This window comes from Pseudophryne corroboree, chromosome 7 (genome assembly GCF_028390025.1).
Source record: "Pseudophryne corroboree isolate aPseCor3 chromosome 7, aPseCor3.hap2, whole genome shotgun sequence".
Lineage (NCBI taxonomy): Eukaryota > Metazoa > Chordata > Amphibia > Anura > Myobatrachidae > Pseudophryne > Pseudophryne corroboree.
In genome coordinates, this window is record NC_086450.1 from 188,963,711 (window position 1) to 188,978,868 (window position 15,158).

A 15,158-nucleotide genomic window follows, 5' to 3' on the forward strand; every position below is an offset into this window, starting at 1 on the left:
CACCGCCCTAGATAGCAACTCCCGAGTTCTGGCAATACCCGGGTGACCTGCCGACTTCTTGGCATGGAATTCCAGGAACACTCGCTGTCTTAACCTAGGAGGCACAAACAAAAGACCTACCGGAAGGTCTGGAGGAGCCTGCTCCTGTGCTCTAAGGACTAATGACAAGAGGTCCTGGGTAATGCCCACTTTAATACATGATGGGGACACAATGGGCAATGGCTCCTCGGTGGTCTCCTGGATTGGAGCAAAACTCTGCGAGAGCGCATCAGCCTTGATGTTTTTTGACCCAGGGCGATATGTTATCAAAAAATTAAAGCGAGCAAAAAACAAAGCCCATCGTGCCTGCCTGGCATTGAGGCGCTTCGCTGACTCTAAATATGCCAAATTCTTATGGTCGGTGAGAATTGAGACCACAAACTTAGCCCCCTCAAGCCAGTGTCTCCACTCCTCGAGTGCATCCTTAATAGCCAACAATTCCCGGTTACCCACGTCATAATTCATCTCGGCAGGCGAAAATTTACGGGAAAAGTAAGCACAGGGATGAAGGCGATTATCAGACACCCCCATCTGAGAGAGCACTGCCCCAATACCCATCTCAGAGGCATCCACCTCCACCACAAAAGGAAGCTCTGGATCTGGGTGTCGCAGCACCTTGGCCGAGACAAATGCCCTTTTGAGACGGGCAAAAGCCGCTTTGGCCTCACAAGACCAGTGAGCAACATCCGCCCCTTTCTTAGTGAGTGCCACCAAGGGCGCCACTATAGACGAAAATCCAGCGATAAATCGTCTATAAAAATTCGCAAAGCCCAGAAAACGCTGAAGCGCCTTCAAACTAGTGGGCTGCACCCAATCCAGGACTGCCTGTACCTTGGAACCCTCCATTTGGAAACCTTCTGGGGAGATAATATATCCTAGAAATGCAATTTGCTGAACTTCAAATTCGCACTTCTCCAGCTTCGCCCCAAGCCGGTGGTCTCTAAGTTTCTGGAGGACTAAGCGTACATGCTTCCGATGTTCCTCCAGGGAATGGGAGAAGATTAGGATGTCATCTAAGTATACAACTAAGAATCTATCCAAATATTCCCTGAGCACATCGTTCATGAAGTCCTGGAAGACTGCCGGGGCATTACAGAGCCCAAAAGGCATCACCAAATATTCATAATGCCCTGAGTGGGTATTAAAGGCAGTCTTCTATTCATCCCCCTCTCTTATTCGGATTAGATTGTACGCACCGCGTAGGTCAATCTTAGAAAAAATGGTGGCAGTACGAAGCTGGTCAAACAAGACCGAAATGAGAGGCAGTGGGTATGAGTTTTTAATCGTGATACGGTTCAATTCCCTGAAGTCGATGCAGGGTCACAACGAACCGTCCTTTTTACCCACGAAGAAGAACCCCGACCCAACTGGAGACTGTGAAGGTCTGATAAATCCCTTAGCCAAGTTCTCCTGAATGTACTCTGCCATAGCCTGAGTCTCAGGACGTGACAGGGAGTACAACCTGCTCTTGGGAAGCTTAGCATTCGGCAACAAATCAATGGCACAGTCATAGGGGCGATGGGGAGGTAGTACCTCTGCAACTCTTTTGGAGAACACGTCCGCAAAATCTGCATAACATCCTGGCAATCCTGGCAAACTTAGCTGCGAAAGCCTGACTGGAAGGCTCAAGCAACTCCTGAAACAATCAGTACCCCAACTAAGAATCTCCCCAGAGACCCAGTCAAATTGAGGATTGTGGGCCCTTAACCAGGGTAACCCCAACACCAATGGGGCAAAAGTACAGACAGTCACATAAAAGGACAATTTTTCAGAGTGTGTGGCTCCAATAAACAAAGAAATCTGGCTAGTGCAAAAGGGAATTTTACCCTGGGATAATGGTTCCCCGTTTAACCCACAAATCTCAATTTCCGATGCCAAGGGTACTAAGGGAACAGAGTGTTTCAGGGCGAATTGGCGGTCCATAAAAACCCCGTCGCCCCACTGTCCACAAAGGCCTCAGTCTTGACAGTTTGACCGAGGATCTTCAAGGTCACCGGAATGATAAAAGTCTTCTTGGGAAATTCTGACTTCTGGCCTGACAGGATATTTCCCATCACCCTCAGGCCCTGAAGTTTTCTGGCTTTTCTGGGCATGATACTACCACATGACCTTTATTCCCACAGTACAAACATAACCCCTGCTGTCTCCTCCGCGTCTTCTAACGCGAGGAGAGGCGGGTAGCCCCAATCTGCATAGGCTCCTCGGAAAATTCCTCAGAGTCTGAGGTTCCCTTGGGAAAGAAGGAAACCTCGGTCTCCCTTTCAAGCCTGCGCTCTCTCAGCCGTCTATCCACCCGAATGGATAACTGCATGAGCTGATCCAAGCTACCAGGCAAGGGATATTGTACCAGTTGGTCTTTTAACTGGTTAGAAAGACCTCTTCGGTACTGGTGTCTCAGGGCTGGGTCATTCCACTGGGTATCATGGGCCAACCTCCGAAAGTCCGTACAATAAACCTCAACTGGCCTTCGCCCTTGCTTAAGGATCGAAATCTGAGCCTCGGCTGAGGCCGTCTTGTCAGGGTCATCATACAACATGCCCAGTGCCGTAAAAAAAGCATCAACACTTTTAAGCGACGGACAGTCAGGCTGCAACCCATATGCCCAGACCTGTGGGTCTCCTTGTAGCAAGGAAATCACTATGCCCACTCGCTGAATCTCCGACCCAGAAGACTGAGGCCTAAGCTGGAAATATAGCTTGCAGCTCTCCTTGAAACAAAAGAACTGCGAGCGATCTCCAGAAAAACGATCCGGGAGATTTACTTTCGGCTCCTTAACCCCTGAAGGTACTGCTGCTGCGGGAGCTCCGCCAGCGGCCTGTGAGGTGTGCATTTTAATGGACAAATCATTAAATTGTCGAGTCAGGACCTGCACCTGATCGACCACCTGTTGAAAAGTATTTTGAGGAGTATGCTCCATATTCCCACAAAATTTCAACAGGAGTATTGGGCTGCTGAATATGTTATGCACACCAGTGCCAGCAGGAATGTACTGGTGTCTGAACGGTGAGGGATGCAAAACAAATGAACTCACAGACAGACTGGGGAATATGACATTACATACACAGAAGGTGATAGGGTAACAAAATAAACACAAAGTGAACAGAGAAGCCCAAAGGCTAAGAAACTGGGTGTCTCCCTAGTATTAGGAATGCTCAGATGGAAAGAAGCGAGATGTAGTGATTTAATACGTAGAGAACCCGAAATGCTGTTGCTAAGGGCAACAGCAAAACCCTAAAGGGTTACCAACGGGTGTGGCAGTAAACTCCTTGGTCAGAGATGGAATAATAGACACAAGGAGAGTCTCCACAATCCTAGTCCTCACTTGCAGTGCACTGGTTCAGCTTACTGCCACTAAACTGACACCTGAACACCTTGCACAGTGAGAAAGGATTTTGGCAGGCAAGTCTGAGAATACAGCCGCAAACTTGCTAGGTTCACAGAGTAGCAAAAGAACCCCAGCAGGTTAAACGACTGACTCCAGTCTTACTGCTAGGTCTGGATTGGCAGAGTGTAATACCAAATCCCAAGGCCTATTTGCAGTAAGCAACAAACAAATACAAAGTTTAAACAGTACTAGCTAGCTTTCAGGAACTGACTAACCAACAAAGATTCAGCAGCATCTGCCTAACCTGAGAAGAGGGTTTATATAGCAGGTGCTGTCCACGCCCCACTCAGACCTCACAGACTGTGAGCACAAAAACCAGCACCGGATCCCCTGCCGTGCACAGAGTCTGTAACCACTGCACAGCAAAAGACCCGAACCGGAGTATCAGCTACGCTCAGGTTACTCCGCTAGCACTTGTCTCCCGGTTGCCATGACGACGTGGCAGCACAGAGCAGGAGACCCTAACACAAATGAAGCAGCTGAGTGACCCCAGGGCAACACAAAAGTGAAAAAATATATAGTGAAAAAGTGAAAATAGGTTAGTGAGAGAGGCTGCTGAAAAGAGCAGGGGTAAATTAGTGAGAGGTAATGAAGTGAGAGGTAAAGCAGTGAAAAGTGAAGGAAGGAAATGAATTACATTGAAACAAAACACACGATAGGGATGAAAGTAAATATGAAAATAAGTGTTAATATGTTCAATGATTATTATTAAGAAATTGGTTATGTTTGAATTGTGTACCTGCAACCATAAACAATAACCAGCAAGAGGAGATGCAGGTATAGACATTCACTGAGTAGGAGAGAGCTGTAATTGAAGTGCAAAAGAAGAGGACTGTGAGAACTGTAGGAAAGAGGGCCCTGCTCCAAGGAGCTCTCAATCTATGGGGTGGGGGGGGGGACAGACAGGTGACATGAGGTGCAAGCAAATTTAAGGTGGCCTAATGGCAGGAAGTAAGCAAGGCATAGATGGACAATGCATAAGGCAGGGTGTTGAGAGAGTGGTCTCGAGACTAGGATATGCAAAAGGGTACGCTTTGATGAACAGGTGGGTTTTCAGTGCCCGTTTAAAGCATTGCAAGGTCGGGGAGAGTCTAATAGAGAGCCAGGGAGCTTGTTCCAGTGAAGGGGGCAAGGTGGGCCAAATTTTGGATTCGCGCATGGGATGTAGTGACCAGGGTAGACTGGAGTGGGTGGGAGGGAGTATGCAGGGAGATAAGGTTGGAGATGTAGGGAACAGTGGAATTATAGAGGGTCCGTTATGTGAGGCTGAGAAGATTGAAGAGGATTCTATAAAAGCCTGTGTAGGTTTTGTCGGGGAGTGGCAAATGTGGAGCGGCAGGAGAGGAATATAAGTCTAGCTGCAGAGTTGAGAACAGATCAGAGTGGATCGAGATGGGAGCGTGAGAGGCCATTGAGGAGAATGTTGCAATAGTTGAACCGTGAGATGACCAGTGAGTGAATTTAAAGGTTTAGGGGTCTATTTACTAAGCTTGATGGAGACAAAATCGCTGAAGATAAAGCACCAGCCAATCAGCTCCTAACTGCCATATCACAGGACGTGTTTGAAAAATGACAGTTAGGAGCCGATTGGCTGCTGCTTTATCTCCAGTGACTTTATCTCCATCCAAGGCTTAGTAAATAGACCACTTAGTCACACTCTGGGAGAGGAATGGCCTGATGCGAGAGATGTTGCGTAGCTGGAACTGACAGAATTGAGCCTGAGATTGGATGTAGGGGGTGAATGAGAGGGAGGAGTTAAGAGTGACATCCAAGCAGAGTTGGGGAACAGGGAAGATGCGCCAGTCCATTGCGCAGGTGCTGGAACCCCAGGGCTGCCTGTCTCCTCTCTTCTCTGGGCACGGGGGTAGCGGAACCCCCCTAGTAAAATGAAGTAGGAGCAGACGCTTTATTATATATATATATAATTATATATATATATATATATATATATATATATATATATATATACTGTATATAGTGGAAAGATGATTTGGCGGTCTCATGGGGTGCAGCAGCCACTGTCTGCAGCTATATTACACGCGGACTAGCCATCCACGTGTAATACAACTAAAAATGTCCCTGCCAAAATGTCCACTGCCTGGGAGGAGACATGCTAAAGGTCCTACTGGATCTCTAGTAACAGGGAATGGACACAGGGTCTCACAGCACTACCATGAAGTGCCGCAATCGTGCTGAGAAATCAGCGGCCAGGAGAAGGAGGGGGAGATGCGAACACCAACCACTGACTACAAGCAGATTCTTTAAAACTAAGTAGCCTGTGCTGCTGTGTGTCCCATAATTCGCAAGGTGCATTAGTATTACTGTGTATATTATTGTGTCAGGGGCATAATGTTTAAGGGGCAATACTGTATGGGGCATATTATGGTGTCAGGGGCATTATGTGTAAGGGGCATTACTGTGTCGGACATATAATGCTGTCAGGGGCATAACTGTGGGGCATAATGTGTAAGGGGCATTACTGTGTCGGGCATATTATGGTGTCGGGCATAACTGTAAGTCAAAATGTGTAAGGGGCATTATTGTGTGAGTCATAATATAGTATCAGGGGCACAACTGGGGTGTAAGCTTTATAAGCCTTGGCACTAATATTTATAGCAGACTGCAAAACAAACTGCTAGGTCATATTGACCGTGAAAAGTCAGACAGATGTCCCTGCCTTAAATCTGGACATAGATATCACTCTATCCCAGCTTAGTGGGATGTATTGTAAATTAGTCTGTAATTGTACCTGCATAAATATTTGCACCCACTGCCTGGGTTGTTTGGATGTAGACTTCTATCTGGGGAGTTAGTTTTATGTCTATAGAACCCAACTCTCCTTCCAGGTTTCCCTAGAAACTAATCCTGTGCAGGAATGGGATAGCTAGGTGTCATCTGACATCTGCTGTTTGGAAAACTGATCGACTTCCAGTTCGCAGGCTGCAGTAAGACACTAATGTGTCTGATTACTCACCTTCTACTAAACATGTACTAAAAAGCACTGATACATATGTGACTCTTATCTTCCAAAACCTGTTGTGTTGTAGTTAGTGAGTTTCCTCTACTTGTACAATAAAAAAAACGTGTATATCATAATAGCTAGATCACCATTAGGCAACCATGGCACCTGGAGACAATGGAAGACGGTTGCTTCAGGGTGCCTGCAGTGAAGGGGGCACCTTGACTTCCTCCATTATGCCAGGTTCTGCTTTATGAGTCCCAGAGTAGGAATAAGTACGGAGCTAAGGGGTGCATGTGTGTGGTTTTCCATCAGACAGGGCACCCACCCTGTAGTCCCCTCCAAGGCTAGGGATGGATCTCCAGCAAGGAAACCTCATTCATGTACATAAAAGGGGAATAGGCTGGAGTGAGTGGCCCCTCCCTCTTTTGTTGGCTCTGCCCCCTCACACTCATAGGAGCTGCTGCCTCTGCTGTTGCTGTGGAAGCAACAAATAGCAAGAACAGAAGATCCTGATGAGCAACAGGTTTGTGTGCTGGGGTGTTGGTAGTTAATTAGGGGGGGTGTGGTATAAAAGATCTGCAGATATTAGATGGACACCATATGGTTGACAGGCATTAGGTCGATAGGATCAACAGGTACAAAAGGTTGTATGTTTCATCACCTGTGACCCCAATTAGTGGTAATGTAGACCCTAGTGGGCTTGCATTGTGTGCCGTGTTTTGGGAAAGGTTAGTATTCCCAATTGTAATCCACGTGGATTGTAAACTAAGTAAATGTCGGAAAAAATGTGAAACCCCCAAAAAACTTGTGTTGACAATTGCTATGTCGACCTTTTGAACCTGTCGACTTTTTTACCTGTCAACCTTTTAACCTGCACCTTTTGTCTGTTGACCTTTTTACCCTGTTGACCTAATGCCTGTTGACCATATGGTGTCGACCTATTGACTAGAGTGATCTAGACAGTGTATATCCATAGTCTGAAACCCAACTGGAGGAGAGTGTGTATCTGGGTGCTGCTTGGGCGCTGGCAGTGAATACAGGGAGGAGGAACTGTATCTGGGTGGTGTTGGCAGTGAATGCAGGGATAGGAGAGTGTGTCTGTGTGCTGTTGGGGTGCTGGCAGTGAAGGTGGTGGTGGGGGTGTATGACATGGTGCTACTGGGCTGTTGGTAGGGAATGTGGGTAAGGGGCTTCTGAGATTTGTGTGTCAGTGGTTAATGCGAGTGGGGGGGGGGGGCACCATCAACAATCTTGCCACCGGGATCTTAGTATATACTTACGCCCCTGGGCTCAGAGATTCTGCTAATTTGTTTTTATGTTAGATTTTGTTTGACAAACAGGGGGATGAAGGAGGCCCAAACTAGCATGTTGCCTAGGGAATAATACAGCTCTTTGTATCATTCATGGTTCTGCTGGTTTGTGGTGAAGACTGAAGGACACTCAGTGCCTCTGCGATTCCACTGGTTCTTCATGAAGGATAAACAGGGGCCCATTTATCAAGCAATATTTGCTGCTATTTCCCCAAAAACATCCGTTTTGGGGGGTTAAACGCAAATATTAGGTATCAATGCAATGTATGTAGGAGGGATCACAGCAGGTATCTCCAGTACCTGCTCCAATCCCTCCATTGCCTCCCGCAGCTGCATCCCCCATAGGTTTCTATGCAAAGCATTCCTGATATTGGTACCCGCAGCTACCGCCATCTCCAGATAGCAGTAGTCTGTTGTAGCCTATGGGCTACAGATCAAGGATGTACAGTAGTTCTAGCAGGGTTACTCAGGAACCCTCAGCCGGAAATGGCCTCTGTGCATGGTGATCACGGTGACCGTGCATGATCAGAAGCCCCAACACCACACTCAGGACATCGCAGGGAAGGGCTCCTTTTAGAGCCCCTGTCCCTGCCTGTGCCGGGTGTCACATTCACCCGAAGTGATTGCAGTTCAATCTTGGGCTCTAATATCATGCCCAGATAGCATTGCAAATGTGATCATTGATAAATGAGTCCCTCAGTGCCTCTGCGATTACGCTGGTTCCTGGTTAAGGACACTCAGTACATCCATGATTCCTCTGGTTCCTAGTGACTGTCCCTCAGTGCCTTAGTGATGCTGCTAGTATCTAGTGAATTGAGAGGCTTCATTCACATACTGCCTCCACTATATGTAAATAACATTTAATCCTTTGCTGACTGAGTGTTGTCACATCAGCTGACTTTCTATAGCACAACTCCCCAACCTGGCCAGAAAACTGAAATATGGCAGCAAACAGGACTGCAGACTATGGGACAACTTTAAGGCCGAGTCAGGTCCTTTGCATTCATAGTGCACTGATGTCCTGTGTCTGTGTTCTCCGCTGGAGGGAGGTACATTACAAAAACTTGCTTGCATCATAGTTGCCTACCCTCCCTCATTCTGCAGGAGACTCCCTGAAATAGTAGCAATCTCCCTGACTCCCTGAATAGTCCATCAATCTCCCTCATTGTACCTTATTCTCATTATATAGCTGTTATTTTCTTGGGGGGGAAATAAATCAGAGATACATACAGTACATTCAAATGGGATCATCAGTGCCATTACCCTGCATTAGTTATAAGGCACAGTGATCCCTATGGCTACATGCATTTTAAATAATGGTTTCTCGTGGCCACTTACAGTATATGGAACCTTGTGTAAAACACAATACACCAACAAATCTTTCACAATATCTTCAACAAGTAGATCTTACTAACTTTGGGGCTCATTTACATTTGGATGTAAGTCATTTTTATGACGCGCCTCTCAGATGTAGCAGGACATGTCCGCGCTGATAGGTGTTACTTTCACAATCTCCCTGAAATGCTTTTTCAAAAGTAGGCAAGTATGGCTTGCATTAGGCACTATAGAATTCTTCTAAACAACAATAAGTTTAACAAGGACAGGTACTTTTTAAGCAACTGGTTGTTCTCCATGTTGCTTGGTCTGTGAGTTCCATTAATGTGTAAATGTGTGCACAAGGGGCGTCATTCCGAGTTGTTCGCTCGTTATTTTTTTCTCGCAACGGAGCGATTAGTCGCTAATGCGCATGCGCAATGTCCGCAGTGCGACTGCGCCAAGTAAATTTGCTATGCAGTTAGGTATTTTACTCACGGCATTACGAGGTTTTTTCTTTGTTCTGGTGATCGGAGTGTGATTGACAGGAAGTGGGTGTTTCTGGGCGGAAACTGGCCGTTTTATGGGTGTGTGCGAAAAAACGCTACCGTTTCTGGGAAAAACGCGGGAGTGGCTGGAGAAACGGAGGAGTGTCTGGCCGAACGCTGGGTGTGTTTGTGACGTCAAACCAGGAACGAAACTGACTGAACTGATCGCAGATGCCGAGTAAGTGTGGAGCTACTCAGAAACTGCTAAGAAGTGTCTATTCGCAATTTTGCTAATCTTTCGTTCGTAATTTTGATAAGCTAAGATTCACTCCCAGTAGGCGGCGGCTTAGCGTGTGCAAAGCTGCTAAAAGCAGCTTGCGAGCGAACAACTCGGAATGAGGGCCAATAATTGGCTGTTAGGCTTTCTTCATGGTCAAAGACAGAAATCTGTAGCAATTGCATACCTATAATATCGTTATAGCTGAGTGCTCTGTGCTCTGTATTTGAATTTATATTTATAGTGGGCTAATTAACTTTCTCCTTGGGACATAAAGTTGTCTGTTTTCAGAAGGGGCACCCATGCACACACTGTCCTGTGAGGGTGAATACTGGTACAGGCTCCAGCAGAAGCGGTGACATTATATTTGAAGGCCAAGTTACTCATAACAAAGCAGGCTGTCTTATTAAAGCCACTTTGACCTTTAATGTTGTAATTTACTGTAGGAGGCGACAGAGTTAGGAAGGAACAGGATTTTGTTTTTTTTAGCAGGTTCTCCATCTGTCATTAAGTATTTTTATTTTTTTTTACTTACTCACACACTCCCCCTAGTGGCAGCTAGTCAGGTGTCTGCCTTGTTATGATGCATCATAACATGTCTTTATTTAATTATAGGCTTAACTTTGCCTGAAAACACTATATGTTGCTAATTCCATGTTAAACAAACACGCATACTTGCCATATGACACGTGTGTGTTGTGGTACACTCCAATATGTTTGTGATTAGTACTCAGGTTTCTACTGACAACATAAAATAAAACATACAGGTAGAACAGTGTATCATTAAAGATGAATTTATTTCTGTCAGGGTGATTATGGGAGCAGGCCACTAGTCATGGGATGGGAGTTGGATGGAGCTAAGGTCTATTGGGCTATCCTTAGTGCTGGATCCGGCGGATGGATTGGACCTGATTAGTGTGAGCTTGAGTGCTGTATTCATTGTAGTTTCTATATTCCCCGTTGTGTCTGTCTCTTTCCAGCACATACTGGTAACCTCTGTATCCAGGAAACTGGTATGCCACCCAACTGTGGGGACAGGGGAACAGAGAAGGAGCACCAGTGGGTAAGGGTAAAGACACAGGAAGGACCCAATAGCATTAGGAAAAACATGTCTGTATATACTGTATAATATGTCTGTATATTAATAATCACATAATATTAATACCATTTTTTAACTTCTAACTGGGAAACTGTAAAACTGGATTTTAACCCCTTACTTCATAAATATTCCTATTTGCCTTATCTTTACAAACATTGCAGAAAATTAACAGATCACAAGGAAGGAATGACAAATTATACAAAGAAAAATGGAAACTGTCACCTATTAAAGCTCAAGTATTAATCATTACACTTAGAATAGGAGTATCATATTGTATTTCAGTTCAAATTTCACATTGTCTACAGACCCGAACACTTTAAGGAGATATTTTGTTTCTTTTATCAACTTAAAAAATAAAATAAATACATTCTACTTTTATGAATAAGACTTTTATGTTTGTCTATAAAAACAAGAACTCACTCATTTATCCTAGCATTGCTTTGTGAATAAGGACATGGACCTTTTTGCCAAATGATGTTGTCTGCTACTATTTTACATGCTTTAGACTGCTTGTTATCATTCTTTATCTCCAGCGTAAATCAGGATGCGGGTGATGTGTTAGTTAAGAGAAGGGTTGTATGTGACTGGGGCAGTGTCATGATGTGAGGAGGGGAATGGAGGCAGCAGGAAGGTACAGACTGAGAGTTATATGGTGGAAGTAGCAGGTCCCCCAGCAGCACACAATATATTATGAGATTGGTGATATGTTAGTGAGGACGGGGCTGCATGTGACTGGGGCAGTGTCATGATGTGAGGAGGGAAATGGAGGCAGCAGGAAGGTACAGACTGAGAGTTATATGGTGGAAGTAGAAGGTCCCCCAGCAGCACACAATATATTATGAGATTAGTGATATGTTAGTGAGGACGGGGCTGCATGTGATAGGGGCAGTGTCATGATGTGAGGAGGGAAATGGAGGCAGCAGGAAGGTACAGACTGAGAGTTATATGGTGGAAGTAGAAGGTCCCCCAGCAGCACACAATATATTATGAGATTAGTGATATGTTAGTGAGGACGGGGCTGCATGTGACTGGGGCAGTGTCATGATGTGAGGAGGGAAATGGAGGCAGCAGGAAGGTACAGACTGAGAGTTATATGGTGGAAGTAGAAGGTCCCCCAGCAGCACACAATATATTATGAGATTAGTGATATGTTAGTGAGGACGGGGCTGCATGTGATAGGGGCAGTGTCATGATGTGAGGAGGGAAATGGAGGCAGCAGGAAGCCACAGACTGAGAGTTATATGGTAGAAGTAGCAGGTCCCCCAGCAGCACACAATATATTATGAGATTGACGCTATGTTAGTGAGGACAGTGCTGCATGTGATAGGGACAATGTCATGATTTGAGGAGGGAAATGGAGGCAGCAGGAAGCCACAGACTGAGAGTTATATGGTAGAAGTAGCAGGTCCCCCAGCAGCACACATATATATAACAATAATTATGAGATTGACGATATGTTAGTGAGGACAGTGCTGCATGTGATAGGGACAATGTCATGATGTAGCCTACATAGGAGACTGATGGTGATAGGAAGCAACAGACTTAGGGGGACCTTTACTAAGCAGTGATAAGAGTGGAGAAGTGAGCTTGTGGAGAAGTTGCCCCATCAACCAATCAGCAGCTATGTATAATTTTATAGTATGCAAATTATAGATGTTACTTCAGTGCTGATTGGTTGCCATGGGCAACTTCTCCACTGGTTCACTTCTTCGCTCTTATCATTGCTTAGTAAATGTCCCCCCCAGTCACATAGTGGAAGGTGCAGGGTCTGACAACAACACTGATGGGGCCAGATGTACTAAGCCTGAAAAGTGATAAATATCACTGTGATAAAGCACCACCCAATCGGCTCCTAACTGTCATTTTTCAAACACAGCCTGTAACATGGCAGTTAGGAGCCGATTGGCTGGTGCTTTATCACAGTGATATTTATCACTTTTCAGGCTTAGTACATCTCCCCCATGGTGAGGTACAGGTAATGCCAAATTGATGTGGGAAGACTGTGGTGTGAAACGTACTTTTGTATGAAACAAAGTTCACATAGCCAATTTGCTCAAACATAACGGCACTAGGAGGAACTTAAGCGGGAGGATGTGTAGATGAATACTCACCCTCCAGAGCTGACTTTGATTGAAGCTACCTCTTTGGAGCACCAGCCCATGGCCTGCAGTGAGGGGTAGTCATCACACAGCTCAAACTTGCGTCCCTGGAAATTCTCACCTTCATACAGGGTGACTTTGCTGTCACTGTGGTTCTGTGGAACATAGAAGATCAATTTCTGCTGTTGCACATACATGTCGGAATTAGAAGGATCTAGTTCATTATTTAAGGGTAAGAAGACTGGTGTGTAAAGATAATCCACAAAAATATATTACAAGTAACTGGATAATAAATACCATTTGGTAAGTGCATCTGCATAAAGTAACCTATGTACACAGCACAGAGATTAGTGTCAGTCTTACACACACACACACACACACACACACACACACAGACAGACAGATAGACTCTTACAGCGCATTTAACAGGTCGGAAGGACAGAAGGTGTTCTGTTCGGTAGCCACTGTTCCCGCTCCATGCCTCCCAGCGAGGATAGTCTCCTTTCTCTAGGATAAACTGTTGCCCCTGGAATTCTGGGTACTCAAATCCAACCCATCTGATATGAAGAAGAAGAAATAATATGAAAAATAAATAAATAATAATAATAATAATAATAATAATAATAATAATAATAATAAGACAATGTAGGTATAAATTACTGGCTATGGACTGACTTTATTGGCCACATGTGGAAAATCGTGTCACCTACATGGGTCATCAGGAAAGTGTCAAAATTATAATGTATAATTAGGATTATAAAGTCGAAAGAAAACTAGTTGCATCTGACCTGTGTGTATACAATAATCATTATGTAATGATAATGTACAAATGATGTAAATCTGTTGGAACCTATAACAGCTCAGGTACTGATGACAATAAGAGTGTTTAGCAAAGTTTTTTTAATTATTATTTTATTGTAATTAATATACTTTTCATTTCTTGAGTTAATGATAACAAAACTCCTATGTGCCCTAGGCAGCAAATAGATTGTATACTCTCCAGAGATGGTAACAGAGACGTGTTGGTAGAAACGCTTATTAAAGGTTGGTAAAGTACTGACAATGACAAAGATATTGGAAATACAAGCAACACTTACGGTCCATTCTCCACCTTAACTGAGCGGATCTTGCGGAACCCTCGCTCCATAATGTTGGGGCATTCAATGAGGAATTCACACCTCTTGCCCTGGAAGTTCTCCTCTTCCCATACAGTTACTCTCCACTGGCCCAGGGTCTCCATTGGTTGGCTGGTCATAGCGATTCACTGGGGAAGTTATTGAGAGTACACAGTTCAGAGCCTGGCTCAGCATATCTTACTTGACAGCTGTCAGAAGAGTATGGGCGAATATCAAGCCACTTAAATGTGGGAGAAGGAAATTCTAACACATCAGAAGTTTGGGTGTAGTAGGGTATGCCGGCGGCCGGGCTCCCGGCGACCAGCATACCGGCGCCGTTTGCCCGACTGCCGGCATACCGACAGCGTGGCGAGCGCAAATGAGCCCCTTGCGGGCTCACCACGCTGCGGGCACGGTGACGCGCTACGCGCGCCATGCTATCTATTCTCCCTCCAGGGGGGTCGTGGACCCCCAAGAGGGAGAAAAAGTGCCGGTATGCCGGATGTCGGGATTCCGGCGCCGATATACTGTGCGCCGGTATCCCGACAGCCGGCCACCTGAACACCACCCCAGAAGGGTGTAGTAGGGTATGCCGGCGGCCGGGCTCCCGGCGACCAGCATACCGGCGCCGTTTGCCCGACCGCCGGCATACCGACAGCGTGGCGAGCGCAAATGAGCCCCTTGCGGGCTCACCACGCTGCGGGCACGGTGACGCGCTACGCGCGCCATGCTATCTATTCTCCCTCCAGGGGGGTCGTGGACCCCCAAGAGGGAGAAAAAGTGCCGGTATGCCGGATGTCGGGATTCCGGCGCCGATATACTGTGCGCCGGTATCCCGACAGCCGGCCACCTGAAGACCACCCCAGAAGGGTGTAGTAGGGTATGCCGGCGGCCGGGCTCCCGGCGACCAGCATACCGGCGCCGTTTGCCCGACCGCCGGCATACCGACAGCGTGGCGAGCGCAAATGAGCCCCTTGCGGGCTCACCACGCTGCGGGCACGGTGACGCCGTTATACTGTGCGCCGGTATCCCGACAGCCGGCCACCTGAAGACCACCCCAGAAGTTTAAC

At 46.1% G+C, this 15,158-nt stretch overlaps 1 protein-coding gene across 1 annotated transcript; it reads right to left on the bottom strand.

Annotated features, from left to right (window-relative positions):
• Positions 1-10,587: 10,587 nt before the first annotated feature.
• CRYBA2 (crystallin beta A2) lies at positions 10,588-14,228 on the bottom strand. Its single transcript, XM_063932313.1, has 4 exons — positions 14,071-14,228; positions 13,389-13,530; positions 12,986-13,128; positions 10,588-10,801 (listed from the first exon to the last, which is right to left on the bottom strand). The coding sequence occupies exons 1-4, from the start codon at positions 14,226-14,228 to the stop codon at positions 10,654-10,656; spliced, it is 591 nt and encodes a 196-aa protein (XP_063788383.1). The 3' UTR covers positions 10,588-10,653.
• Between the last annotated feature and the right edge of the window lie 930 nt (positions 14,229-15,158).

What these genes read in the sequence shown, in the direction of transcription:
- CRYBA2 (XM_063932313.1), bottom strand. Translation starts at nt 14,228, where the DNA reads ATGACCAGCCAACCAATGGAGACCCTGGGCCAGTGGAGAGTAACTGTA. An exon ending in GTTAAGGTGGAGAATGGACC is followed by an intron (nt 13,531 to 14,070) that starts GTAAGTGTTGCT and finishes TCTTCATATCAG; the next exon opens with ATGGGTTGGATTTGAGTACC. An exon ending in ATCAAAGTCAGCTCTGGAGG is followed by an intron (nt 10,802 to 12,985) that starts GTGAGTATTCAT and finishes CTGTCCCCACAG; the next exon opens with TTGGGTGGCATACCAGTTTC.